Source organism: Sorex fumeus, unplaced genomic scaffold (genome assembly GCF_029834395.1).
Source record: "Sorex fumeus unplaced genomic scaffold, SorFum_2.1 ptg000022l, whole genome shotgun sequence".
In the NCBI taxonomy this organism is placed as follows: Eukaryota; Metazoa; Chordata; class Mammalia; order Eulipotyphla; family Soricidae; genus Sorex; species Sorex fumeus.
The window spans coordinates 3,376,009-3,401,690 of NW_026606079.1; the positions used below are offsets into that span (position 1 = coordinate 3,376,009).

The 25,682-nt window shown below is 61.5% G+C and overlaps 2 gene segments (V, D, J or C); both read right to left on the reverse strand.

Moving 5' to 3' along the window:
* Positions 1-6,884: 6,884 nt before the first annotated feature.
* On the reverse strand, positions 6,885-16,424 carry LOC130023144 (immunoglobulin heavy constant alpha 2-like). The segment is given in 5 exon segments: positions 6,885-7,069; positions 10,396-10,779; positions 10,859-11,179; positions 11,316-11,594; positions 16,403-16,424. Coding segments are annotated over 5 exon segments (1,191 nt in total).
* A 474-nt stretch (positions 16,425-16,898) lies between these two features.
* On the reverse strand, positions 16,899-21,695 carry LOC130023145 (immunoglobulin heavy constant epsilon-like). The segment is given in 7 exon segments: positions 16,899-16,982; positions 17,052-17,185; positions 18,960-19,292; positions 19,722-20,042; positions 20,127-20,450; positions 20,579-20,827; positions 21,677-21,695. Coding segments are annotated over 7 exon segments (1,464 nt in total).
* Between the last annotated feature and the right edge of the window lie 3,987 nt (positions 21,696-25,682).

Consider the following 25,682-nt stretch of genomic DNA (forward strand, 5'->3'; position numbering starts at 1 on the left):
CTCAGCCTAGCTCAGTCCAGCTCAGCCAAGCTCAGCCCAGCTCAGCCCAGTTCAGCCGAGCTCTGTTCTGCTCAGCCCAGCTAAGTGCAGCTAAGTCCTGCTCAGCCCAGTTTAGTCCTGCTCAGCCCAGCTGAGTCCTTCTCAGCTCAGCTCAGCCCAGCTCAGTTCTGCTCAGCCCAGCCCAGCCTAGCTCAGCCCAGCTCAGTCCAGCTCAGCCCAGCTCAGTCCAGCTCAGCCCAGCTCAGTCCTGTTCAGCTCAGCTCAGTCCAGCTCAGTCCAGCCCAGTCCTGCTCAGCTCAGCTCAGTCCAGCTCAGTCCTGTTCAGCCCAGCTCAGTCCAGCTCAGCCCATCTCAGTTCTGCTCAGCCCAGCTCAGTCCAGCTTAGTCCAGCTCAGTCAGCCCAGCTCAGCCCAGCTCAGTCCTGCTCAGCCCAGATCAGTCCAGCTCAGCCCAGCTCAGTCCTGCTCAGCCCAGCTCAGTCCTGCTCAGCCCAGCTCAGTCCAGCTCAGTTCAGCTCAGTCAGCCTAGCTCAGTGCAGCTCAGTCCTGCTCAGTCCTGCTCAGCCCAGCTCAGTCCTGCTCAGACCTGTTCAGCCCAGCTAGTCCAGCTCAGCCCAGCTCAGTCCAGCTCAGTGCAGCTCAGCCCAGCTCAGCCCTAAAGTTCTTTCAACTCAGCCCTGCTGAGCCCTGCTCAGCCCAGTTAGCTCAGCCCAGCTCAGTCCTGCTCAGCCTAGCTCAACCCTGCTCAGTCCTGCACAGTCTTGCTCAGTCCAGCTCATCCCAGCTCATCCTAGCTCAGCCCAGTTAGCTCAGCTCAGCCCAGCCGAGCCCAGCCTAGCTCAGCCCAGCTCAGCCCAGATCAGTGCAGCTCAGTCCAGCTCAGTCAGCCAGCTCAGTCCAGCTCAGCCCAGCTCAGTCCTGCTTAGCCCAGCTCATCCCAGCTCAATCCTGCTCAGTCCAGCTCAGTCCAGTTCATCCCAGCTCATCCCAGCTCAGCCCTAAAGTTCGCTCAGCTCAGCCCTGATAAGCCCTGCTCATCCCAGTTAGCTGAGCTCAGCCCAGCCCAGCCCAGCCTAGCTCAGCCCAGCTCAGCCCAGCTCAGTCCTGCTCAGCCCAGCTCAGTCCAGCTCAGCTCAGATCAGTCCTGCCCAGCTCAGCCCTAAAGTTCGCTCAGCTCAGCCCTGATAAGCCCTGCTCAGCCCAGTTAGCTCAGCCCAGCTCAGTTCTGCTTAACCCAGATCATCCCAGCTCAGTCCTGCTTAACCCAGATCATCCCAGCTCATACTGCTCAGCCCAGCTCAGTCCTGCTCAGTCCAGCTCAGTCCAGCTCAGCCCAGCTCAATCGAGCTCAGTCAGCTCAGCTCAGTCCAGCTCAGCCCAGCTCAGTCTTGCTCAGTCCAGCTCAGCCCAACTCAATCCAGCTCAGTCAGCTCAGCTCAGCTCAGCTCAGTCCAGCTCAGCCTAGCTCAGCCCAGCTCAGTCCAGATCAGTCCAGCTCAGCCCAGATCAATCCAGCTCAGTCAGCCCAGCTCAGTCCTGCTCAGTCCAGCTCAGCCCAACTCAATCCAGCTCAGTCAGTTCAGCTCAGCCCAGCTCAGTCCAGCTCAGCCCAGCTCAGCCCAGCTCAGTCCAGATCAGTCAGCTCAGCTCAGTCCAGCTCAGTCCAGCTCAGTCCTGCTCAGCCCAGTTCAGTCCAGCTCAGTCCTGCTCAGCCCAGCTCAGTCCTGCTCAGCCCAGCTCAGTCCTGCTCAGTCCAGCTCAGCCCAGCTAGTCCGGCTCAGCCCAGCTCAGTCCAGCTCAGCCTAGCTCAGTCCAGCTCAGTCAAGCTCAGTCCAGGTCAGCCCAGCTCAATCCAGCTCAGTCAGCCCAGCTCAGTCCTGCTCAGTCCAGCTCAGCCCAACTCAATCCAGCTCAGTCAGCTCAGCTCAGCCCAGCTCAGTCCAGCTCAGCCCAGCTCAGCCCAGCTCAGTCCAGATCAGTCAGCTCAGCTCAGTCCAGCTCAGTCCAGCTCAGTCCTGCTCAGCCCAGTTCAGTCCAGCTCAGTCCTGCTCAGCCCAGCTCAGTCCTGCTCAGCCCAGCTCAGTCCTGCTCAGTCCAGCTCAGCCCAGCTAGTCCGGCTCAGCCCAGCTCAGTCCAGCTCAGCCTAGCTCAGTCCAGCTCAGTCAAGCTCAGTCCAGGTCAGCCCAGCTCAATCCAGCTCAGTCAGCCCAGCTCAGTCCTGCTCAGTCCAGCTCAGCCCAACTCAATCCAGCTCAGTCAGCTCAGCTCAGCCCAGCTCAGTCCAGCTCAGCCCAGCTCAGCCCAGCTCAGTCCAGATCAGTCAGCTCAGCTCAGTCCAGCTCAGTCCAGCTCAGTCCTGCTCAGCCCAGTTCAGTCCTGCTCAGTCCTGCTTAGCTCAGCTCAGTCCTGCTCAGCCCAGCTCAGTCCAGCTCAGTCCTGCTCAGTCCAGCTCAGTCCTGCTCAGTCCTGCTCATCCCAGCTGAGTCCTACTCAGTCCATCTCAGTCCAGTTAGCTAGCCTAGCTCAACCTAGCTCAGCCCAGCTCAGTCCAGCTCAGCCCAGTTCAGCCCGACTCAGTCCAGTTCAATCCAGCTTAGTCCAGCTCATCCCAGCTCATTCTAGGTCAGCCCAGCCCACTCCTGCTCAGCCCAGCTCCGTCCAGCTCAGTCCTGCTCAGCCCAGCTCAGTCCAGCTCTGTCCAGCTCAGTCCTGCTCAGCTCAGCCCTGCTCAGCCCACCTCAGTCTAGCTCAGTCCTGCTCAGCCCAGCTCAGTCCAGCTCAGTCCTGCTCAGCCCAGCTCAATCCAGCTCAGTCCAACTCAGTCCTGTTCAGCCCAGCTCAGTCCAGCTCAGTCCAGCTCAGCCCAGCTCAGTCCAGCTCAGTCCAGCTCAGTCCTGCTCAGTCCTGCTCAGCCCAGCTCGGCCCAGTTCATTCCTGCTCATCCCAGCTGAGTCCTACTCAGCCCGTCTCAGCCCAGTTAGCTAGCCCAGCTCAGCCTAGCTCAGCCCAGCTCAGTCCAGCTCAGCCAGTTCAGCCCAACTCAGTCCAGCTCAATCCAGCTGAGTCCAGTTCATCCCAGCTCACTCTAGGTCAGCCCAGCCCATTCCTGTTCAGCCCAGCTCAGTCCAGCTCAGCCCAGCTCAGTCCAGCTTAGTCCTGCTCAGCTCAGCCCTGCTCAGCCCAGTTCAGTCCAGCTCAGCCCAGCTCAGCCCAGCTCAGTCCAGCTCAGCCCAGCCCAGTCCTGCTCAGTCCAGCTCAGCCCAGCCCAGTCCTGCTCAGTCCAGCTCAGCCCAGCCCAGTCCTGCTCAGTCCAGCTCAGCCCAGCCCAGTCCTGCTCAGTCCAGATCAGCCCAGACCAGTCCTGCTCAGTTCTAGCAGGAGCTCTCCCAGTCCTTCTCTGTCCAGCTCTGTCTTGCTTAGTTCTCAGCCCAGCCCAGCGGCTCAGTCCTGACAGCTCAGCCCAATTCAGAGCACTGCAGTGCAGCTAGCTCAGCCCAGCCCTGCCCCGCCCAGTCTGTCTGTCTCTACTCTGAGAGTGTCCCCTTCCCTGTGAGTGTCTGTCCCTCTGTCACCGTCTGACTTCGTCCCTGTCTGCCCCTGCTGCAGTGGCCCAGGCAGATGCGCTTGTCCTGCATGGACCTGTGACAGTGGTTGTGTCCACAGGTCGCCCACGATGGGGTCTCTGGCATCCCAGTATCGTCCTAGCTGTGGGTGCAGGAGGAGGGCGGGTGCTGGCGACAGGCAAACCGTCTGGGGATGGAGCAGGACCCCTGAGCCTGTGGCGATGGGGAGGATCACCTCACAGCCCAAGCAGGAATGGGCAGGCAGCAGCCCAGGGTGACCAGGCGTGGATGGGCCTGGTGTGAAGGGAATGGAATGGCCTAGTGTGACTGGGCGTGTATGGGGCTTGGTGTGACCGGGTGTGGATGGGGCCTGGTATGACTTGGCAGATGTTGGCTGTTTGGTCCGGGCCTGCCCATGGCTGACTTGGCTGACGTTGCTTGTGTCCAGCAGGTCCAGCAGGCCAGCCTCATTCCTCTGGACCGGGTTCGACCTCCTAAGCCAGGCCCGGTCCGTGGCGGCTGACACAGCGGCCTGGCCCTCCAACTCCCCGGCTGGTGCCGCGGCCCAGTCCCCTGCCCAGGCCCACCTGCCTGGCGTGGCTTTGGGACTCTGGTCTCAGAATAGCGGTTTCTGCAGCTCGCTATGACTCAGAGGCCCCAGGTGCCGTGTGGGGCATTTTGGCAGGTGATGGGTGTCAGAGACAGAAAGAGAAAAACAAGAGGCGTACACGTCCGCCTCCTCCTGTCTCCCCGCACCCCTGTGGCAGGCCCGGGGCAGGGGTCTGCCCCTGGGCCCAGCAGGGATTCTCCTTGGCAGACGCACCTGAAGCCCCTGCTCAGCCCCACAGACCCCTGGGCTGGGGTCAGGGGTCAGAGGGCAAGGGGGTGAATCCTCCCAGGCCCTTCCTGAAGATTCAGCCAGTACCAGGGTCGGGAACAGGCAGGGGCAGACTGGTGGCTACTAGGAACAGGGTCCAGATTCACTGAAGGCCTGAGGTGAGGTAGGGGAGGGATGACCAGCACAGGCCTCCACAGAACATGACCAGGACTCAGGGACCAGGACAGGCCCAGTGCTGAGTCTTAGATTTGTACAGATTCTAGTGGCCAGGGTGAGGCTCCAGATAACTGCACCAGACCCAGAGATTAAACCAGAATTTAGTGACCGGGTCTAGTGACTAGGACACATGATCAGAGGACAGCTCATTCCCCAGGATAAGGGGCCCATGACCAGAAGGTGTGAGTGGCCTCAGCACTGGGGCTCACTAATCAGGATGTGGGCCAGGACCCGAACCAGGGCTGAGTGACCAGTATAAGTGATCAACAAGGCTAAGTGATGAGGACAGGGCTGAGTGGTCGACCAAGGCTGAGTGATCGGGACCAGGGCTGAGTGATCAACTAGGACTGAGTCATCAATGAGGACTGAGTGATCAACCAGGACTGAGTGATCAACTAGTGCTGAGTGACCAGGACCGGCTAAGTGATTAGGATAGGGCTGAGTGATCAACCAGGGCTGAGTCACCAATGAGGACTGGGTGACCGGGACCAGGGCTGAGTGATCATCTAAGGGCTGAGTGATTGGGACCAGGGCTGAGGGATCAACTAGGATTGAGGTATCATTGAGGGCTGAGTGGTCAGCTAGGGCTGAGTGATAAGGACCAGGGCTGAGTGATCAGGATCAGGGCTGAGTGATCGTGACCAGAGCTGAGGGATCAATTAGGACTGAGTGATCAACTAGGACTGAGTAATCAACCAGGACTGAATGATGAGTTCCAGGACTGAGTGATCGGGTCCAGGACTGAGTGATCAACCAGGACTGAGTGATCAGGATCTGGGCTGAGTGATCGAGGCCAGGGCTGAGTGATCAACCAGACTGAGTGATTAACTAAGGCTGAGTGATTGGGACCAAGGCCGAGTGATTGGGTTCAGGACTGAGTGATCAACGAGGACTGAGTGATCAGGACCTGGGCTGAGTGATCAGGACCAGGACTGAGTGATCGAGGCCAGGGCTGAGTGATTGGGACCAGAGCTGAGTGATCAACTAGGGCTGAGTGATCAACAAGGACTGAGTGATTGGGATCAGGGCTGAGTGATAGGAACCAGGGCTGAGTGATCAACTAGGGCTGAGTGGTCAACCAGGACTGAGTGATCGGGACCAGGTCTGAATGATAGAGACCAGGGCTGAGTGATCAACTAGGGCTGAGTGATCAACTAGGGCTGAGTGATAGGGACCAGGGCTGAGTGACCAACCAGGTCTGAGTGATCAGGACGTGGGCTGAGTGATCAAAGCCAGGGCTGAGTGATCAACCAGGATTGAGTGATCAACTAGGGCTGAGTGATCAATCAGGACTGAGTGATCGGAACCAGGTCTGAGTGATCGAGGCCAGGGCTGAATGATCAACAAGGACTGAGTGATCAACTAGGGCTGAGTGATCAACCAGGACTGAGTGATTGGGACCAGGGCTGAATGATAGAGACCAGGGCTGAGTGATCAACTAGGGCTGAGTGATAGGGACCAGGGCTGAGTGATCAACCAGGACTGAGTGATCAGGACCTGGGCTGAGTGATCGGGACCAGGGCTGAGTGATCCAGGCCAGGGCTGAGTGATCAACCAGGACTGAATGATCAACTAGGGCTGAGTGATCAATCAGGACTGAGTGATCGGGACCAGGGCTGAGTGATAGGGACCAGGGCTGAGTGATCAACTAGGGCCGAGTGATCAGGACTAGGGCTGAGTGATTGGGATCAGGGCTGAGTGATCAGGACCCAGGCCGAGTGATTGGGACGTAGGCTGAGTTATCAGGACCTGGGCTGAGTTATCAGACTTGTACTGAGTGATAAGGGCTTGGGCTGAGTGATCAGGACCAGGATTCAGTGACCGTGAAGTGGGGCAGAGGCAGGGTCAGCCCAGGGACCTTCAGTCTGCTCATTTCTCGCACCCTTTTCGTTGAAGCCTGTCCGGGGCTCTTGCTCAGGTGAGCGCGGGGTGGTGAGGTGGGACGCAAGAGGGAACTCAGTGCCACACGCCCTGGTCACCCCTGGCCACGCAGTGGTCTGTGCTCGGCGCATGTCCAGCCCGCCCGCAGTCGGAGCCTGGGCCCTTGGTCTCGGCACCATTTATTGCTCTGGGTGGGCTGAGTGGGGGCTGCGTGGCTGCAGTTTGCTCCCTGCGAATCCAGGAGGGATCTGGCCGTGGGCAGCGTCCGAGGCGAGCGAGTGCCCACTCCTCTGTCCAGCCCTGTGTCCGCCTGGCGGCTGGCCTGGCCATGGGGTCACCCCGGGGCGCACTGGCGGGGCCCTTGGAGCTGAGGCCCCGCGCTCCCGGTCAGTACTGGGGTCCGTCTTTGCTGCTGGCTTGTCCCCGGACACTCGTCATGGTCAGCGCGGTGCTGTAGAAGAGGCTGAGGAGGAAGAGGGTGAGCAGTGTGACGGTGGTGGGCCACAGGCTGGCTCCCGGCGCGTCCTCTTCATGCGGCATGTCGAGGATCTCCCAGCAGAACTTCTGAGAGCCTACAACACACGAAAGCCTGTGTGTGGAGCGCTGCGTGGCGCTGGGCACGCGCTTGACTCGGGATGGGAGCGGCCCTGGATGCCGGGGAGGGGAGGCATGCTTTTTGCTGCTCTGGGTTCAAGCACAAAGCGCGGCCTCCTGCGTCTCAGCCCCCAGCTCCAGGAAAGCAGCGGCAAGTCCCTGCAGCCTGAGAGCCACGAGGGTTCTAGGCGAAGTCGAGAGCGGGGCTTGGGTTCCTGGGTCCAGGGGCAGACATGCACGACCAGGCGCCCAACTCCTGCCCCTCCCCCGCCCCAACGTGGCTGAGAGGCCTGAGCTACAAGGCGGCCCAGGCAGAGGTGCCAGCAAGACAGCACAGCCCTGCTGCTCGGGGACAGGGCAGAGGTAGATGGCAGTCGGGCTGCTTGTCACACGGTGACACATCCAATCATTCACGCCTCTTCACCTCGCCCTTTTTGGGCCATGCCTGGGGGTTACTCCTGGCTCTGCACTCAGGTATTGCTCCTGGCAGGGCACAAGGGACCCTATGGGGTGCTGGGGATTGAGCCTGGACTGCCACTTGCAAGGCAAATTCCCTCCCCACTGTGCTATCACTCTGGTCCCTCACTTCTTTTCCCATCCATCCATCCATCCATCCATCCACCCATCATCCATCCATTCACCCACCCATCTATCCATCCATCCATCCATCCATCCATCCATCCATGCATTCATCCATTCTTTCCCCACCCAGCCACAGACCCATTTGTCATCCATCATTCATCCACCCACCATTTACCCACCCACCTAGCCATCCATTAATCCATTATTTATCCATCAGCTACCTACCATCTACCTATCCATCCATCCATCCATCCATCCACCCATCCGACCATCCATCCATCCATCCACCCACCCATCCATCCATCCATCCATCCATCCCTTCATCCCTCCCTCCCTCCATCCCTCCATCCATCCATCCACCCATCCAACCATCCATCCATCCATCCATCCATTCATCCATTCTTTCCCCACCCAGCCACAGACCCATTTGTCATCCATCATTCATCTACCCACCATTCATTTACCCACCCACCTAGCCGTCCATTAATCCATTATTTATCCATCAGCTACCTACCATCTACCTATCCATCCACCCATCCATCCATCCATCCATCCATCCACCCACCCATCCATCCATCCCTCCCTCCCTCCATCCATCCATCCATCCATCCTTCCATCCATCCATCCACCCATCCAACCATCCATCCATCCATTCATCCACCCATCCATCACTCCCTCCATCCATCCATCCATCCCTCCATCCATCCATCCATCCATCCACCCATCCAACCATCCATCCATCCATCCATCCACACATGCATTCATCCATTCTTTCCCCACCCAGCCACAGACCCATTTGTCATCCATCATTCATCCACCCAACCATCCATCCACCCACCCACCCACCCATTCACCCATCCATCCATCTATCCATCCATCCATCCATCCACCCATCCATCCATCTATCCACCTATCCATCCATCCCTCCATCCATCTACTCTTTACCCACCCATCCACAGACCCATTTGTCGTCCATCATTCATCCACCCACCCACCCAGCTGTCCATTAATCCATTATTTATCCATCTACTCCCTACCATCTACCTATCCATCCACCTGTCCTCCCATCCATTAATCCATATTTATCCACCCCTCACCCGTTCATCCATTCACCCGTCCATCCATTCATAATTTACCCTCCCATCTCTCCACCTGCCCCTCAAGCACTGGCTGCCCGCCCCCACCCAGTACCACTCATCCTCATTATGTATTGAGATTGCCCCTCTCTGCGACCACCCCTCTCTGCGGGCCCCTTGCCTGTGACTTCTCTGCCTTTGCTGTCCCCCAGGCCTCCCCTCCCTTGGTGGCTGGAGTGCCTTCTCTATGGCAGCACTTGTCTCCCAGCTGTTCATCTCCCATTGCCCTCAGAGACCGGCCCCCCAAGAAGGGCAGTGGCCAGGCCACCTCTGTTACCTGCGCTTTGGCCCTGGGAGCAGAGGGAGGCAGCCGGGGAGGTGCCCGGGGTGTCCAGGACATGTGGGATGAGATCAGGCCTCACTGCCCCCTGGTGGGAGGTCTGGGCCTAGGTGTCCCCAGAGCAGAGATGGGCTTCCCTTGGCCACCTGTCTTTCAGGGGTGCAAGTAAAAGCAAGAGAGGGAACTCTGTCCTTTGCCCCCTGCCCTGCCCTGTCTATGATTCAGGACCAGAAGAGGGTGGGAGAGTTGCGTGTGGGGCCAGGCAGCAAGCAGGGCCGTGTCCCGGAGGGGCCTGAGGGGCTGGACTCTGAGTGGAGTCCAGTAGCATGCACAGACGCTACCAGGGGCCCAGGCGGTGGGAAGGGCCTGTGAAGCCTAGGGGGGGGCTTGGCCCGGGGCTACTTTGACCCACCTGCCCCTGCAGGGCTCAGGCAAGCGAGTGGGAGTGTGTGCGACAGCATGTGCATGTGTAAGGAGTGTGCAAGAGTATTGTGCACGGTGAAAACCGAGTGTGAGTGTGTGTGGGAGAGCGTGTGCATGTGTCAGAGCATGTGCAAGAGTATTGTGTGCTGTGCAAACCGAGTGTGAGCGTGTGTGCATGTGTAATGAAGTGTGCAAGAGTGCTGTGCACTGTGCAAACCGAGTGTGAGTGTGTGGGAGACAGTGTGCATGTATCAGGGTGTGTGCAAGAGTCTTGTGCACTGTGCAAATTGAGTGTGTGTGAGAGAGCGTGTGCATGTGTCAGAGCATTTGCAAGAGTATTGTGCGCTGTCGAATCCGAGTGTGAGCATGTGGGAGAGAGTGTGCATGTATAACTGAGTGTGCAAGAGTGTTGTTCACTGTGCAAACTGAGTGTGAGTGTGTGGAAGAGTGTGTACGTGCAACTGAGTGTGAACACACACAGAAGTATTGCACCTGTGTGTGCAAAGTGTGTGGGTGGGAGAGTTACGGTTCCAGGTGTGTGCAAAGTGAGCACGTGGGAGAACTGTGCACAGTGTGTGGAAACGGCGTGAGGACGAGAGCACGGTGTGCGGCGTGTGCGCCCCGTGTGAGCGCGCGTGGAGCGCGTGGTGTGCCCATGTGAGGCGTGCCACACGCCGAGCGGCCCTGGAACCAGCCTCCCGCAGCACAGCCAGACGCCATCCCCCCAGGGCGTCTCGTGGCCCCCACACGCGTGCTTGCACACACACACACACACACTTGCACACGCGTGCCTGCGCGGGCTGCGGGGCGCGGGGACAGAAGCGCGGGCTGCTTTGGGCAACAGGAGTTTATTGAGGAGGGCCGGGCAGGGCGGCTCAGTAGCAGACGCCGTCGGCCTCCGCCATGATCACAGACACGTTGACGTGGGTGGGTTTACCCGCCAGGCGGTCGATGGTCTTCTGGGTGAAGTTCAGGGGCAGGCCCTCGTGGCCCACCATGCAGGAGAAGCTGTCGCCCCTCTTCCAGGTCTGGGCGTTCACGCGCAGCACGCTGGTCACGGCGAAGGTGCCGGCCTTGCGGGGCTCGGGCTCGGAGCTCCAGGTCATGAAGTCCTCGCGGGGCAGCTGCTGGTTCCCGTGGAGCCACAGCACCACCACGTCCTCGGGTTTGTAGCCCCGCACCAGGCACGTCAGCGTCACCAGCTCCTCCAGGCCCACCTCCTCCGACGGGGGCGGCAGCAGGTGCACCTGGGGCGGGATGGTGTTTCCTGCGGGAGAGAGAGGCGGCTCAGGCGCTGGGCGGGGAGGAGCCATGCCCAGGCACGCGGAGCACAGAGGGGGGCCCACCTTGGGGCTTGGAGATGGTGGCAGTCAGCGGTTTCTCGAGGTTGGGGTGATTGACTGTGCAGGAGAAGGTCTCCCCGCGGTTCCACAGGTCGGTGACGTCTGACAAGTAGCTGGACACGCTGAAGCAGCCACAGGAGTTCTCCTGGGCTTCCCCCTTGACGACCGTCATCCCGGACGAGGGTGACCAGGAGAAGGTGGCTTGCTCAGGGTTCCTGAGGCCGGTCAGCGTGCACGTGAGGTTGGCCTTGAAGCCAAGCAGGAGGTCCTCCAGGGCGGGCTTGTACAGGGTCACGCGTGGGTCACATACAGGAGGATCAATTACTGTAGTAGTTGGAGAAGGAGGTCACATTGAACAAGAGAGACTGTGCGTCAGCGCCCCTGCCAGCCCATCTGGCCCATGTCCTGCCCCTCCGGAGGACATGGCCTGAGGCCCTGCCCACCCGGGCTGCCTTCTTACTTGTGCAGGACATGTCCACCGACTGGACCTTGCCGCTATGCTCCACGTGACATGTCACTTTGTCTTCGTACTTGCCAGGGCCCAGCTGGCTGCTCATGGTGTACAGGCCGTTGGATCCGAACACGGGGGTGTAGTTCCTGACAGAGGCATCACTGGGGCTCCAGGTCACAGTGGCGGGCAAGGGTAAGAAGTCTCGGACGAGGCAGCCCAGGACCACAGGTTCGGAGGGATCACAGCACCCGGTGCTCAGCGGGAAGACGCTGGGGTTCTGCAGGGTGGCTGAACACAGGAGATGTGAGGGCGGGCTGACTCTGGGCCCCAAGACAGCCAACGCACTGCCCTCACCCGTGTGCGCCCCTGAGCACCAGCCTCCCGAGTCCAGCCAGGCTCGTGTCCACAGCTGACCCCACAAGCGTGGCCTCCACACAGGCCCAGCAAATGGGGCTTGGCACCCTCAGGCCATTGTCTGCTGACTGCCCAATGGCTGGTGCCCTCAGCTTTGCAGACAGGCTTTGCTTTTGGTCCCCAGTGCCCACCTCCAGGAGAACTGGCCACTGTCCACCCACTGTCCTGATGTCCACTCACACACCCAGATCCCTTTTCCGACCAGGGCAGCAGTTGCCTCCACGGTTTGACCAAGAACAGGTCAGTAACTCTGCCCGGACAGGGCTTCCAGGAAGCCTGACCCTGGGACTTCTGGTTCCTTCCACCAGGATGCAGTCACGGCACATGTGGTGATGCCCTGAGACCGGGGCAGCTGGGCCAGGGCTCAGGGTAGGGACACATCACAGGCCAGGCCCACCCCCAGTGCCTGCCCCCCACTCACCCCACCAGCTGCCTCTGCTCATCTGGATCAGCCCAGCTCAGCCCAACCTAGCTAGGCTCTACCCAATGAGTTCAGCAGAGCTCAGTTTACCCATTTCATCTCAGTTAGCCCAATTCAGCCCAGTTCAGCCCTGATCATCCCTGCTCAGCCAGCCCATACCTGCTCAGCCCAGCTCAGCCCTGCTCAGCACAGTTAGCTCTGATCATCCCTACTCATCCCTGCTCGGCACAGTTAGCTCAGCTCAGCCCTGCTCAGCCCTGCTCAGTCCATCTCAGCCCTGCTCAGCCCAGCTCAGCCCTGCTCAGCCCTACTCAGCTCAGCTCGACCCAGTTAGCTCAGCTCAGCCCTGCTCAGCCTATCTCAGCCCTGCTCAGCCCAGCACAGCCCTGCTCAGTCCAGTTAGCTCAGCTCAGCCCTGCACAGCCCTGCTTAGCCCTCCTCAGCTCAGCTCAGCCCTGTTCAGCCCAGTTAGCTCAGCTCAGCCCTGCTCAGCCCAGTTAGCTCAGGTCAGCCCTGCTCAGCCCTGCTCAGTCCATCTCAGCCCTGCTCAGCCCTGCTAAGTTCTGCTCGAACCAGTTAGCTCAGCTCATCCCTACTCATCCCTGCTCGACACAGTTAGCTCAGCTCAGCCCAGCTCAGCCCTGCTCAGCTCAGCTTGACCCAATTAGGTCAGCTCAGCCCTGCTCAGCCCAGTTAGCTTAGCTCAGCCCAGCTCAGCCCAGTTAGCTCAGCTCAGCCCTGCTCAGCCCAGTTTCCTCAGCACAGCCCAGCTCAGCCCAGTTAGCTCAGTTCAGCCCAGCTCAGCTCAGCTCAGCCCAGCTCAGCCCTGCTCAGCCCAGTTAGCTCAGCTCAGCCCTGCTCAGCCCAGTTAGCTCAGCTCAGCCCATCCCAGCTCAGCTCAGTCCAGCTGAGCTCTGCTCAGCCCAGTTAGCAGCTCAGCCCAGCTCAGCTCAGCCCAGCTCAGCCCTGCTAAGCCCAGTTAGCTCAGCTCAGCCCTGCTCAGCCCAGTTAGCTCAGCTCAGCCCAGCTCAGCTCAGCCCAGCTTAGCCCTGCTCAGCCCAGTTAGCTCAGTTCAGGCCAGCTCAGCTCAGCCCAGCTCAGCCCTGCTCAGCCCAGTTAGCTCAGCTCAGCCCTGCTCAGCCCAGTTAGCTCAGCTCAGCCCATTCCAGCTCAGCTCAGCCCAGTTAGCTGCTCAGCCCAGGTCAGCTCTGCTCAGCCCACCTCAGCCCTACTCAGCCCAGTTAGCTCAGCTCAGCCCAGCTCAGCCCTGCTCAGCCCAGTTAGCTCAGCTCAGCCCAGCTCCGCCCTGCTCAGCCCAGTTAGCTCAGCTCAGCCCTGCTCAGCTCAGCCCTGCTCAGCCCAGTTAGCTCAGCTCAGCCCTGCTCAGCCCAGCCCAGCTCAGCTCTGCTCAGCTCACCTCAGCCCTGCTCAGCCCAGTTAGCTCAGCTCAGCCCTGCTCAGCCCAGTTAGCTCAGCTCAGCCCAGCTCAGCCATGCTCAGCCCAGTTAGCTCAGCCCAGCCCAGCCCAGCTCAGCCCTGCTCAGCCCAGTTAGCTCAGCTCAGCCCTGCTCAGCCCTGCTCAGCCCAGTTAGCTCAGCTCAGCCCAGCTCAGCTCAGCCCAGCTCAGCCCTGCTCAGCCCAGTTAGCCCAGCTCAGCCCAGCTCAGCTCAGCCCAGCTCAGCCCTGCTCAGCCCAGTTAGCTCAGCTCAGCCCTGCTCAGCCCTGCTCAGCCCAGTTAGCTCAGCTCAGCCCAGCTCAGCCCTGCTCAGCCCAGTTAGCTCAGCTCAGCCCAGCTCAGCCCTGCTCAAGCCAGTTAGCTCAGCTCAGCCCAGCTCAGCCCTGCTCAGCTCTGCTCAGCCCAGTTAGCTCAACTCAGCCCAGCTCAGCCCTGCTCAGCCCAGTTAGCTCAGCTCAGCCCAGCTTAGCCCTGCTCAGCCCAGTTAGCTCAGCTCAGCCCAGCTCAGCTCAGCCCAGCTCAGCCCTGCTCAGCCCAGTTAGCTCAGCTTAGCCCTGCTCAGCCCTGCTAAGCCCAGTTAGCTCAGCTCAACCCAGCTCAGCCCTGCTCAGCCCAGTTAGCTCAGCTCACCCCAGCTCAGCCCTGCTCAGCCCAGTTAGCTCAGCTCAGCCCAGCTCAGCTCAGCCCAGCTCAGCCCTGCTCAGCCCAGTTAGCTCAGCTCAGCCCTGCTCAGCCCTGCTAAGCCCAGTTAGCTCAGCTCAACCCAGCTCAGCCCAGCTCAGCTCTGCTCAGCCCACCTTAGCCCTGCTCAGCCCAGTTAGCTCAGCTCAGCCCAGCTCAGCTCAGCCCAGCTCAGCCCTGCTCAGCCCAGTTAGCTCAGCTCAGCCCTGCTCAGCTCAGCCCAGCTCAGCCCTGCTCAGCCCAGTTAGCTCAGCTCAACCCAGCTCAGCCCTGCTCAGCCCAGTTAGCTCAGCTCAGCCCTGCTCAGCCCTGCTGAGCCCAGTTAGCTCAGCTCAGCCCAGCTCAGCCCTGCTCAGCCCTGCTGAGCCCAGTTAGCTCAGCTCAGCCCAGCTCAGCCCTGCTCAGCCCTGCTCAGCCCAGTTAGCTAAGCTCAGCCCTGCTCAGCCCTGCTCAGCCCAGTTAGCTCAGCTCAACCCAGCTCAGCCCTGCTCAGCCCAGTTAGCTCAGCTTAGCCCTGCTCAGTCCTGCTAAGCCCAGTTAGCTCAGCTCAACCCAGCTCAGCCCTGCTCAGCCCAGTTATCTCAGCTCAGCCCAGCTCAGCCCTGCTCAGCCCAGTTAGCTCAGCTCAGCCCAGCTCAGCTCAGCCCAGCTCAGCCCTGCTCAGCCCAGTTAGCTCAGCTCAGCCCTGCTCAGCCCTGCTAAGCCCAGTTAGCTCAGCTCAGCCCTGCTCAGCCCAGTTAGCTCAGCTCAACCCAGCTCAGCCCTGCTCAGCCCTGTTCAGCCCAGTTAGCTCAGCTCAGCTCAGCCCAGCTCAGCTCAGCCCAGCTCAACCCTGCTCAGCCCAGTTAGCTCAGCTCAGCCCAGCTCAGCTCAGCCCAGCTCAGCCCTGCTCAGCCCAGTTAGCTCAGCTCAGCCCTCCTCAGCTCAACCCTGCTCAGCCCAGTTATCTCAGTTCAGCCCAACTCAGCCCTGGTCACCCCTGCTCAGCCCAGCTCAGCGCTGCTCAGCCCAGTTAGCTCAGCTCATCCCAGCTCAGCCTGGTTAGTCCAGCTCAGCCCAGTCTGCCAGGTTCAGCCCAGTTCTGGCTAGATCAGCCTTGTTAATACTGACCAGCTCATTCCAGGACAATCTAATCCATCTGCGCTCAGGCCAGTGTAGTCTGCTCAGCCTGGGTCAGCCCAACTCAGCCTGACTCAACCCAGTTCTTCCTGGGTCAGCTCAGCAGCTGGTCCACCCCGGTCCTCTTCAGCCCAGTTCGGTCTGGCTAGTGCTGTGAAACCGACTTGTTCCGCCTGGCTCTGGTCACTCAGCTCACCCTGTCGATCCTGTGCTCTGCTCCCTGAAGCCAGTGCCCGGCTCTTCCCCGCGGGCAGATGGGGCCAGGAGAGCCGACACCCACCTGCGTGTGCTGGGGGTCCGGGTGCCCTGCAGGTCCGCCTGTCCTCAGCAGCCCCTGACCCACTCTGCGTGGTGCGACTGAAGCTGTGAGGGGCTCTCCAGGGAGGGACAGTGTCTGCCCACAGACGGGGTCCCTCGCCCACTTCCTGCCCGACAACGGCCTCAGACAGGCCGTCTGCTCTGTGGTCAGGCTGTGGCGGGGCAGGTGCATGTGGCCGGGGCTGTGGTCCTTGGGAACCTGTCTGGCTAGGTCATGCGGCCACCCATGGGTCTGGGCGGGGGCCCCTGGGGGCCACTGTGGTCAGGAATGTTAGTGTGTGACTGTGTCTCTGTGTGTGTCTGAGTGTGAATGTACCAGTGTAGCAGGGTGTGTGTCTGTGAGTGCGAGTTTGTGTGTGAGTGTGCATCCAAGTGTGTCTGAGTGTGCCACTGGGTCCGAGTGTGAATGTACCAGTGTACCAGGGTGTGTGTCTGTGAGTATGTTTGTATGAGAGAGTATGTCTCTGTGTGTCTGAGTGTGCCTCTGAGTCCAAGTGTGAATGTACAAGTGTGTGTGTTTGTGCGAGTGTGTATCCGAGTGTGCCTGAGTGTGAGTGCTGAGCCTGTGTGAGCAGGGGAGGGCAGAGGTGTGGTCTTGACTTCCAGATGTTCTTCCGGGATGAGCCCGTGTCTGCCCAGCCAGGCAGGTCATGGGCAGCAGGGTCACGGCTGGACTGCATCTGGTACCATGGCCCTGCCCCAGTGCCATCCCGTCTGTGGCCTTTCGGATGCCCCCTTCCCGCCTTGGCCCTGGGGTCCCCTCGGGTGTGGGGGACTGCTCACGGGGCACTCACTCTGTGCTGTGTTCTGGATCCCCCCAGAGACCCTCGCATCTGTGGGATCTGAAGGCCAGCATGGTGGGCACATAGGGACAGGGACTGTCCCGGGGTCCGAGAGATGCCCCTCCCTCTGTTCTCCCACAAGTCACCTCTCAGCTCCCGCGAGGTGGCAGGAACCCTCAGGCAGAGGATGTGGAAAGACCTTTACTTGGCCCCAAGGGAAGGGACAGGAGAGCAGGGTGGCAGGGCTGGGCCCGGGGGGTGGCACGGCCTGAGGGGCTGGACAGGAGGACTGGTGGGGCCTCTCAGGGGCCGCCCGGCTGGCTCCACCGGCTCTGAGGACACGGTGCTGAGGGGCCGTGTGGCGGGCTCTGCTGTCCAGGGCTGGTGCTTCCTCCCGGGCACTATGCTGCCGGCCACGGGATGTTGCTGTAGTCATGGGAGGTCTTGGGGGGCTCCTGTGCCCCCACCATCAAGGTCCGGTGCACCTGCGGCGGGGTGGGGACTCAGGGCTGCCCTCTGCGGGCACCCCTGTGCCCCCGCGGCCCTGTGCCCACCTTGCAGAGGGTGACGGCGGCACCGTAGCCGACGCTGAGCATGAAGAGGGTGATGAAGGCGAGGAGGCTGTTCCACAGCCCGGCCAGCTCCAGGCTCTCGGCCGCGTCCACGCACATGTCCTGCAGCACCAGCTCTGCGGGCACCGGCTGTCAGCCAGCCTGGGGGGGCTCCGGCCCTACCCGCCCCTGCCTGCCCCTGCGTCCCACCTCCCAGGACCTCAGCCTTGCTGGTCACCAGGCCGGCATTCCTGGGTCTTCCCCTCCTCCCCTGGCCATCTGGGCACCCCTGGTGTGGCAGGAACCCCCCGAAGGAGAGGGGGAGCGGGGCTGTGGGAGTCCACAGTCGCCCCACTGCCCCCACGGCCCCCATGTATGTCTGCGGAACCGGGGGCGGGCATGGTGGCTGGCTCTGTGGGATGAGGCATGCCATGGGCCATGTGGCCCTGCACTCGATGTGTGCATAAGTGTGCTCTGTGTCTGTCCACGCGCGGGCGTGCTTGTGTGTGCATGTGTGTATGCATGTCTGTGTGGAAACTCCTGTGTGTCAATATGTCACGTGTTTATGCATGTGCATATCTGAATATGTGCTAGTATTCATGGGGAGCTGGACATGCAGTGACCAAAAGGGACCTCTGGGGGAGAGTGTCCCATCTACCCTGACCCATGATGTGGGGGAAGGGCCGGGGAGGCTTGGATAGTGTGTGGGGGGCTAAGTGTGGGGCATGTATGGGGCAAGTATGGGGCCATGTGTGTGGGGCCATGTGTGTGTGTGTGGGGCCATGTGTGTGTGTGGGGGCATGGGTGTGTATGTGTATAGAGCCATGTGTGAGGGCATGTGTGTGTGGGGGGCCATGTGTGAGGGCATGTGTGTATGTGTGTGTGGGCCATGTGGGGGATGTGTGTGTGGGCATGTGTGGGGGGGCCATGTGAGGGACTGTAGGGGGGCATGTGTGTGGGGGGGCATGTGTGTATGTGGTCATGCGTGTGGCCATGTGTGGGGCAATGTGGGGCATGTGTGTTTGGGGGCCATCTGTGAGGGCATGTGTGTATGTGTGGCTGAGTGTGTGTGTCCATGTGTGAGGGCATGTATGTGTGTGGGGGGACCATTTTGGGGGAACATGTGTGTATGTGGCCATGTCTGGGGCAATGTGTGTGTGGGAGCCTTGTGTGAGGGCATATGTATGTGTGTGGGGCCATGTGGGGGACATATGTGTGTGTGTGGGGTCAGGTGGGAGGTATGTGTGTGTGTGGGGCATGCATGTATGTGGCCATGCATGTGGCTATGTGTGAGGGCATGTGTGGGGCAATGTGTGTGTGGCCATGTGTGAGGACATGTGTGTGGGTGGAGGGGCCATGTGGGGGATATGTGTGTGGGGGCATGTGTGTGGGGGCATGTGTGTGGGGGGGCATGTGTGAGGGCATGTGTGTATGAGGTCATGTGGGGGGCATGTGTGTGGGGGGGCATGTGTGTATGTGGCCATACGTGAGGCCATGTGTGGGGCAATGTGTGTGTGTGTGGCCGTGTGTGGGGACATGTGCGTGTGTGGGGGGCCATGCATGTGGGGCCGTGTGTGGGGGGGGCCATGCGTGTGGCTTCGTGTGTGGGGCTGCCTTGGGGTGCTCTGAGGGGCCATGTGCCCTAGCAGATGCCTGACCGAGGCAGGGCAGGTTGGTGGCCGTGTGTCGACAGGTGGAGGAGGTGCTTCTGGGAGCTGCTCCCTCTCCCTAGGCCCCTCGGGTGGCCGTGGGCCTGGGTGTGTCTGGCTGGACTTGGGGGGAGGCTGAGCATCGACCCAGGCTGGGCGTCAGGGGCCCGTCCCCAGGAGCCCCGAGAATGTGGCCAGGACGCAGGGCTCAGCGTGTTTATTGTCCCCGGGGAGGGTGGCAGCCCCGCGGCCGCTCATTTACCGCGGGCCTTGGACAGGGACCGGTCCAGCGTGCGGGGCTGGGGCAGCGCCTCGTGCACGGCCCGGCAGGAGAAGGTGGTGCCCTTCTCCCAGTCCTGCCGGGCCACTTCCAGGCGGCTGAAGACGAAGAAGCGGGTCCCGGCTCTGCTCATCGGCTGCGGCTGCGTGGTGGCCTGATGCTCCGCGCCCTCGTGGGCCTGGTCCCGCAGCCACAGCACCGAGATGTCCGCGGGGAAGAAGTTCTGGACCAGGCAGGTGAGGGTCACCTTGTTCGTGCTGGCCGCACCCTCATCTGGAGTCTTGAACACGTAGATCTCAGGGGCTGCCCGCTGGCCTGTGGACGGGCGAGGTCAGCCCCACTCAGCCCCACTCTGCCCAGTCTGGCCCTCCGCCTGGCCTGCCCTCGGCCCGGCCCCGCCCACTCCCTGCCCCGCCCACAAACCGTTTCGGCCCCGCCCTCGCCCCGCCCAACCCCCTTGCCGACACCCCCGCCCAGCCTTGCCCTCGCCCAGGTCCCGCCCAGACCCCTCCCCAGCCCTGCCCTGCCCTGCCTTACCGGCTCGCATCCCGCCCTGCGCCTCGCCCCCTCCTCATGCCCTGTCCCCCTCGCACTGCCTTGTCCCACCCACCCCTGCCAACGTCCCACGCCCAGCCCCACCTTCACCCCGCCCCTGTCCGACCCACCTTGCCATCGCCCCGCCCACCTCGCCCTCGCCCCGCCCACTTTGCCCTCGCCCCGCCCTCGCCCCGCCCACCCGCTCACCCCGGGTCTTGGTGAGGGAGCGCACGATCTTCTTGGGCAGGTCGGGATGCTCCAGCACGCACTGGAATGTCTCGCCCTCCACCCAGTCCTCGGTGAGCACGGCCAGGGTGGACGTGGCACTCAGGGTGCCATTGTGGTGCCGCTTCGTGAATGTTGTGGCTTTTCCGGTGGAGGTTTTGCCCCCCTGCAGCCACCTGAGGCTCATGCCGTCCTCCCGGGCCAGGTCCACCACCAGGCACGTGAGCTTGGGCGCCTTCTGCACGTACAGCTCGACAGGGCTGGGCGGGCTCAGGTAGACGCGCACGCCGCGGGGCTCAGGGTCTGGGGGTTGCAAGGTCAGCGTGAGCCCCCGGGGAGCCTGGGGGCCAGGCGGGCCGGCAGGGCGGGCGGGCAGTAGGGGCGTACCTGAGCACTTGCGGGCGTGCTCCTCAAAGTTGTGGCCTTCGTAGGTGGCCCGGCAGGTGTAGGTCCTCTCCGAGACCCACTGGCCCTGGGTGATGTTTACCTCGCTGTAGGTGGAGGACAGCCCGTCCTCCTGCTTCAGGGTGCCCACGTAGGGGGCTATGCTGTTGGACTCTTCCTCGTCCACCAGCCAGGTGACGCTGACGTTTTCGGCAGGGACGCCCAGGATGAGGCACAGGAGCTGGATGGGGGTGCTGGTGTCGCCGTTGGGGTTGCAGGAGGAGTGGAAGAGCTTCACGGTGGGGCGGGGGGCGTTATTGCGGCAAGCTGGGTGGAGAGGGGGAGGTTGGCTCCAGAGGCCCCCAGACTTACGCCCGCACCTGGACGAGCCCCCGGCTGCGCTGCTCACCTGAGAAGGTCCTGTTGGAGGGTGGGGACGCCCCAATGCGCCACGCTGCAGGTGAAGGTCCCCGAGGCCTGTGCCCCCGGGACTCTCAGCTGGCTGACGGTGGTGTAGAGGCCAGAGGAGTGCAGGGAGGCGGGGAGGTTGACCACGCTGCTCTGCAGGGCACCTGTGTCCCAGGTCACGGCCACAGGCTCCGGGAAGAAGTCGGTGACCAGGCAGCCGAGCACCACGGCCGAGGCGGCAGCAGCATCTTTGCAGCAGGAAGCCAAGGGGAAGACGGATGGGGCCTTGCTGGACACTGGGGCAAGGACAGTGAGTGTGAACGTGGGCACCACCTGGCATCTGCAGCCCAGCCTTGGCCCTGGCCTCTCCCTTCCTGGCCCCTGTCTGGGGCACTGGACCCTTTATGGATCTGGGCATCTTACTCCCCTCTGATGCTGCTGAGTCCCTGCGTGCCTGAGGTTCCGTGACGGGCCCAGAGCAGCCTGGGCCAGCAGCCCACCTCGTCCCCGCTGGGATCAGGAAGCGCCTGGGGTGCTGGGGGTCACTGCCCTCCTGTGGCCCCCACTGGGTCAGGGGCCCCAGAACCCCCAAGCCCCCGGGCTCCCCCTTTCCACCCCAGGCTGGGGGCAGAGGTCCCTTCTGGGCCCTCAGTGCGCCTGCAGCTACCCCGCCCCAGGACCTGTCCCTGCTGGGGCTCAACTGCGCAGCCCCCATGCACACCCCTCTATGGGTTAGCCTGGTGCTGCCCCTTATTGCTTCTGTCAAGGGGCTGACATCTACACCCACACAAGGGTCCAGAACCCCATGAAATCGCTCCTCAACCCTCCTCACGTGAGGCGGCCTTCACACCACATTGGGCTCCTTGGTCTGAGATTAACAAGCTTGATTCCTCGGCTAGACTCCCACCTCACTTAGAACACCCGAGAACAGCTGCTTCCTCAGGTCCCGCTTTGAGGAGGATAGGGCCTTCACCAGCCGAGCCGAGCCTGCCTATGTCAGCTCTGTCCAGGTATACCCAGCTCAGGCCAGCTCAGTCCTGCTAAGTCTAGCTAAGCCCAGTTCAGCCCAGCTCCGTCCAGCTCAGTCCTGCTCAGTCTAGCTAAGTCCAGCTCAACCCAGCTCAGCCTAGTTCAGTCCAACACACTATGCTTAGTCTTGGTCATGCCAGCATAACCCAGTTTAGTCGAGCTCAGCCCAGCTTAGCCCTAAAGTTACCTAGGCTCAGCCCTGATAAGTCCTGCTCGGGCCAGTTAGCTCAGCTCAGCTCAGCCTAGCTCAGTCCAGCTCAGCCAAGCTCAGCCCAGCTCAGTCCTGTTCAGCCCAGCTCAGTCCTGCTCAGCCCAGCTAAGTGCAGCTCAGTCCTGCTCAGCCCAGTTTAGTCCTGCTCAGCCCAGCTCAGTCCTTCTCAGCTCAGCTCAGCCCAGCTCAGTTCTGCTCAGCCCAGTTCAGTCCAGCTCAGCCCAGTTCAGTCCTGCTCAGCCCAGCTGAGTCCTACTCAGCCCAGCTAACCTAGCTCAAACCAGCTCAGTCCTGCTCAGCCCAGCTCAGCCCAGTTAGCTCAGCCCAGCCCAGCCTAGCTCAGCCCAGCCCAGCCTAGCTCAGCCCAGCTCAGTCCAGCTCAGCCCAGCTCAGTCCTGTTCAGCTCAGCTCAGTCCAGCTCAGTCCAGCTCAGTCCAGCCCAGTCCTACTCAGCTCAGCTCAGTCCAGCTCAGCCCAACTCAGTCCTGCTCAGCCCAGCTCAGTCCAGCTCATCCCAGCTCAGTCCTGCTCAGCCCAGCTCAGACCTGCCCAGTCCAGCTCAGTCCAGCTCAGCCCATCTCATCCTAGCTCAGCCCTAAAGTTCTCTCAGCTCAGCCCTGCTAAGCCCTGATCAGCCCAGTTAGCTCAGCCCAGCCAGTCTAGCTCAGCCCAGCTCAGTCCTGCTCAGTCCAGCTCAGCCCAGCTCAGTCTAGCTCAGTCCAACTCAGTCCTTCTCAGTCCTGCTCAGCCCAGCTCAGTCCTGCTCAGCCCAACTCAGTCCAGCTCAGTCCAGCTCAGCCCAGCTCAGTCCAGCTCAGCCCAGCTCAGTCCAGCTCAGCCCAGCTCAGCCCAACTCAGTCCAGCTCAATCCAGCTCAGCCCAGCCCAGTCCAGCTCAGTCCTGCTCAGCCCAGCTCAGTCCAGCTCAGTCCAGTTCAGCCCAGCCCAGTCCTGCTCAGTTCAGCTCCGTCCTGCTTAGCCCAGCTCAGCCCAGCTCAGTCCAACTTAGCCTAGCCCAGTCCTGTCAGTCCTGCTCAGTCCAGCTCAGTCCTGCTCAGCCCAGCTCAGTCCAGCTCAGTCAGCTCAGCTCAGTCCTGCTCAGCCCAGCTCAGTCCAGCTCAGCCCAGCTCAGTCCTGCTCAGTCCAGCTCAGTCCAGCTCAGCCCACCTCAATCCAGCTTAGTCAGCACAGCTTAGTCCTTCTCAGCCCAGCTCAGTCCAGCTCAGTCAGCTCAGCTCAGTCCTGCTCAGCCCAGCTCAGTCCAGCTCAGTCCTTCTCAGCCCAGCTCAGTCCAGCTCAGTCAGCTCAGCTCAGTCCTGCTCAGCCTAGCTCAGTCCTGCTCAGCCCAGCTCAGCCCAGCTCAGTCCAGCTCAGCCCAGCCCAGTCCAGCTCAGTCCAGCTCAGTCCAGCTCAGTCCTGCTTAGCCCAGCTCAGCCCAGCTAAGCCCAGCTCAGTCCTGCTCAGTCCAGCTCAGTCCAGCTCAGCCCACCTCAATCCAGCTTAGTCAGCACAGCTTAGTCCTTCTCAGCCCAGCTCAGTCCAGCTCAGTCAGCTCAGCTCAGTCCTGCTCAGCCCAGCTCAGTCCAGCTCAGTCCTTCTCAGCCCAGCTCAGTCCAGCTCAGTCAGCTCAGCTCAGTCCTGCTCAGCCTAGCTCAGTCCTGCTCAGCCCAGCTCAGCTCAGCCCAGACCAGTCCAGTCCTGCTCAGTCCAGCTCAGCCCAGCTCAGCCCAGCCAAGTCCTGCTCAGTCCAGCTCAGCCCAGCTCAGCCCAGCCAAGTCCTGCTCAGTCCAGCTCTGTCCAGCTCAGCCCAGCTCAGCCCAGCTCAGTCCAGCTCAGCCCAGCTCAGTCCAGCTCAGCCCAGCCCAGTCCAGCTCAGTCCAGCTCAGTCCAGCTCAGTCCTGCTTAGCCCAGCTCAGCCCAGCTAAGCCCAGCTCAGTCCAGCTCAGTCCAGCTCAGTCCAGTTCAGCCCAACTCAGCCCAGCTCAGCCCAACTCATTCCAGCTCAGCCCAGCTCAGTCCAGCTCAGTCCTGCTCAGTCCAGCTCAGTCCAGCTCAGTCCAGTTCAGTCCTGCTCAGCCCAGCTCAGTCCAGCTCAGTCAGCTCAGCTCAATCCTGCTCAGCCCAGCTCAGTCCAGCTCAGCCCAGCCCAGTCCAGCTCAGTCCAGCTCAGTCCAGCTCAGTCCTGCTTAGCCCAGCTCAGCCCAGCTAAGCCCAGCTCAGTCCAGCTCAGTCCAGCTCAGTCCAGTTCAGCCCAACTCAGCCCAGCTCAGCCCAACTCATTCCAGCTCAGCCCAGCTCAGTCCAGCTCAGTCCTGCTCAGTCCAGCTCAGTCCAGCTCAGTCCAGTTCAGTCCTGCTCAGCCCAGCTCAGTCCAGCTCAGTCAGCTCAGCTCAATCCTGCTCAGCCCAGCTCAGTCCAGCTCAGTCCTGCTCAGTCCAGCTCAGTCCAGCTCAGCCCACCTCAATCCAGCTCAGTCAGCCCAGCTCAGTCCAGCTCAGTCCTGCTCAGCCTAGCTCAGTTCTGCTCAGCCCAGCTCAGCTCAGCCCAGACCAGTCCAGTCCTGCTCAGTCCAGCTCAGTCCAGTTCAGTCCTGCTCAGCCCAGCTCAGTCCAGCTCAGTCAGCTCAGCTCAATCCTGCTCAGCCCAGCTCAGTCCAGCTCAGTCCTGCTCAGTCCAGCTCAGTCCAGCTCAGCCCACCTCAATCCAGCTCAGTCAGCCCAGCTCAGTCCAGCTCAGTCCTGCTCAGCCTAGCTCAGTCCTGCTCAGCCCAGCTCAGCTCAGCCCAGACCAGTCCAGTCCTGCTCAGTCCAGCTCAGTCCAGCTCAGCCCAGCTCAGCCCAGCTCAGTCCAGCTCAGCCCAGCTCAGCCCAGCTCAACCCAGCTCAGTCCAGCTCAGTCAAGCCCAGTCCTGCCCAGTCCAGCTCAGTCCAGCTCAGTCCTGCTTAGCCCAGCTCAGCCCAGCTCAGCCCAGCTCAGTCCAGCTCAGTCCAGCTCAGCCCAGCTCAACCCAGCTCAGTCCAGCTCAGTCAAGCCCAGTCCTGCCCAGTCCAGCTCAGTCCAGCTCAGTCCTGCTTAGCCCAGCTCAGCCCAGCTCAGCCCAGCTCAGCCCAACTCATTCCAGCTCAGCCCAGCTCAGTCCAGCTCAGTCCTGCTCAGTCCAGCTCAGTCCTGCTCAGTCCAGTTCAGTCCTGCTTAGCCCAGCTCAGCCCAGCTCAGTCCTGCTCAGTCCAGTTCAGTCCTGCTTAGCCCAGCTCAGCCCAGCTCAGTCCTGCTCAGTCCAGCTCAGCTCAACTCAGCCCAGCTCAGTCCAGCTCAGTCCAGCTCAGCTCAGCTCAGCCCAGCTCAGTCCAGCTCAGTCCAGCTCAGTCCAGCTCAGTCCTGCTCAGTCCAGCTCAGTCCAGCTCAGTCCAGCTCAGCTCAGCTCAGCCCAGCTCAGTCCAGCTCCATCCTGCTCAGTCCAGTTCAGTCCTGCTAAGCCCAGCTCAGTCCAGCTCCATCCTGCTCAGTCCAGTTCAGTCCTGCTAAGCCCAGCTCAGCCCAGCTCTGTCCTGCTCAGTCCAGCTCAGCCCAACTCAGCCCAGCTCAGTCCAGCTCAGTCCAGATCAGCCCAGACCAGTCCTGCTCAGTTCTAGCAGGAGCTCTCCCAGTCCTTCTCTGTCCAGCTCTGTCTAGCTTAGTTCTCAGCCCAACCCAGCGGCTCAGTCCTGACCAGCTCAGCCCAATTCAGATCACAGCAGTTCAGCTAGTTCAGCCCTGCCCAAGCCCCGCCCAGTCCACTCAGCCCTGTCCAGTTTAACTCAGCCCAGTTCAGACTAGTTTGGTTTAGCTAGTTCAGCCCAATCCTGTCCAGTTCAGCCCAGCCCAGCCCAGCCCAGCCCAGCCTAGTGTGCTCAGTCCTGCCCAGCCCAGCCC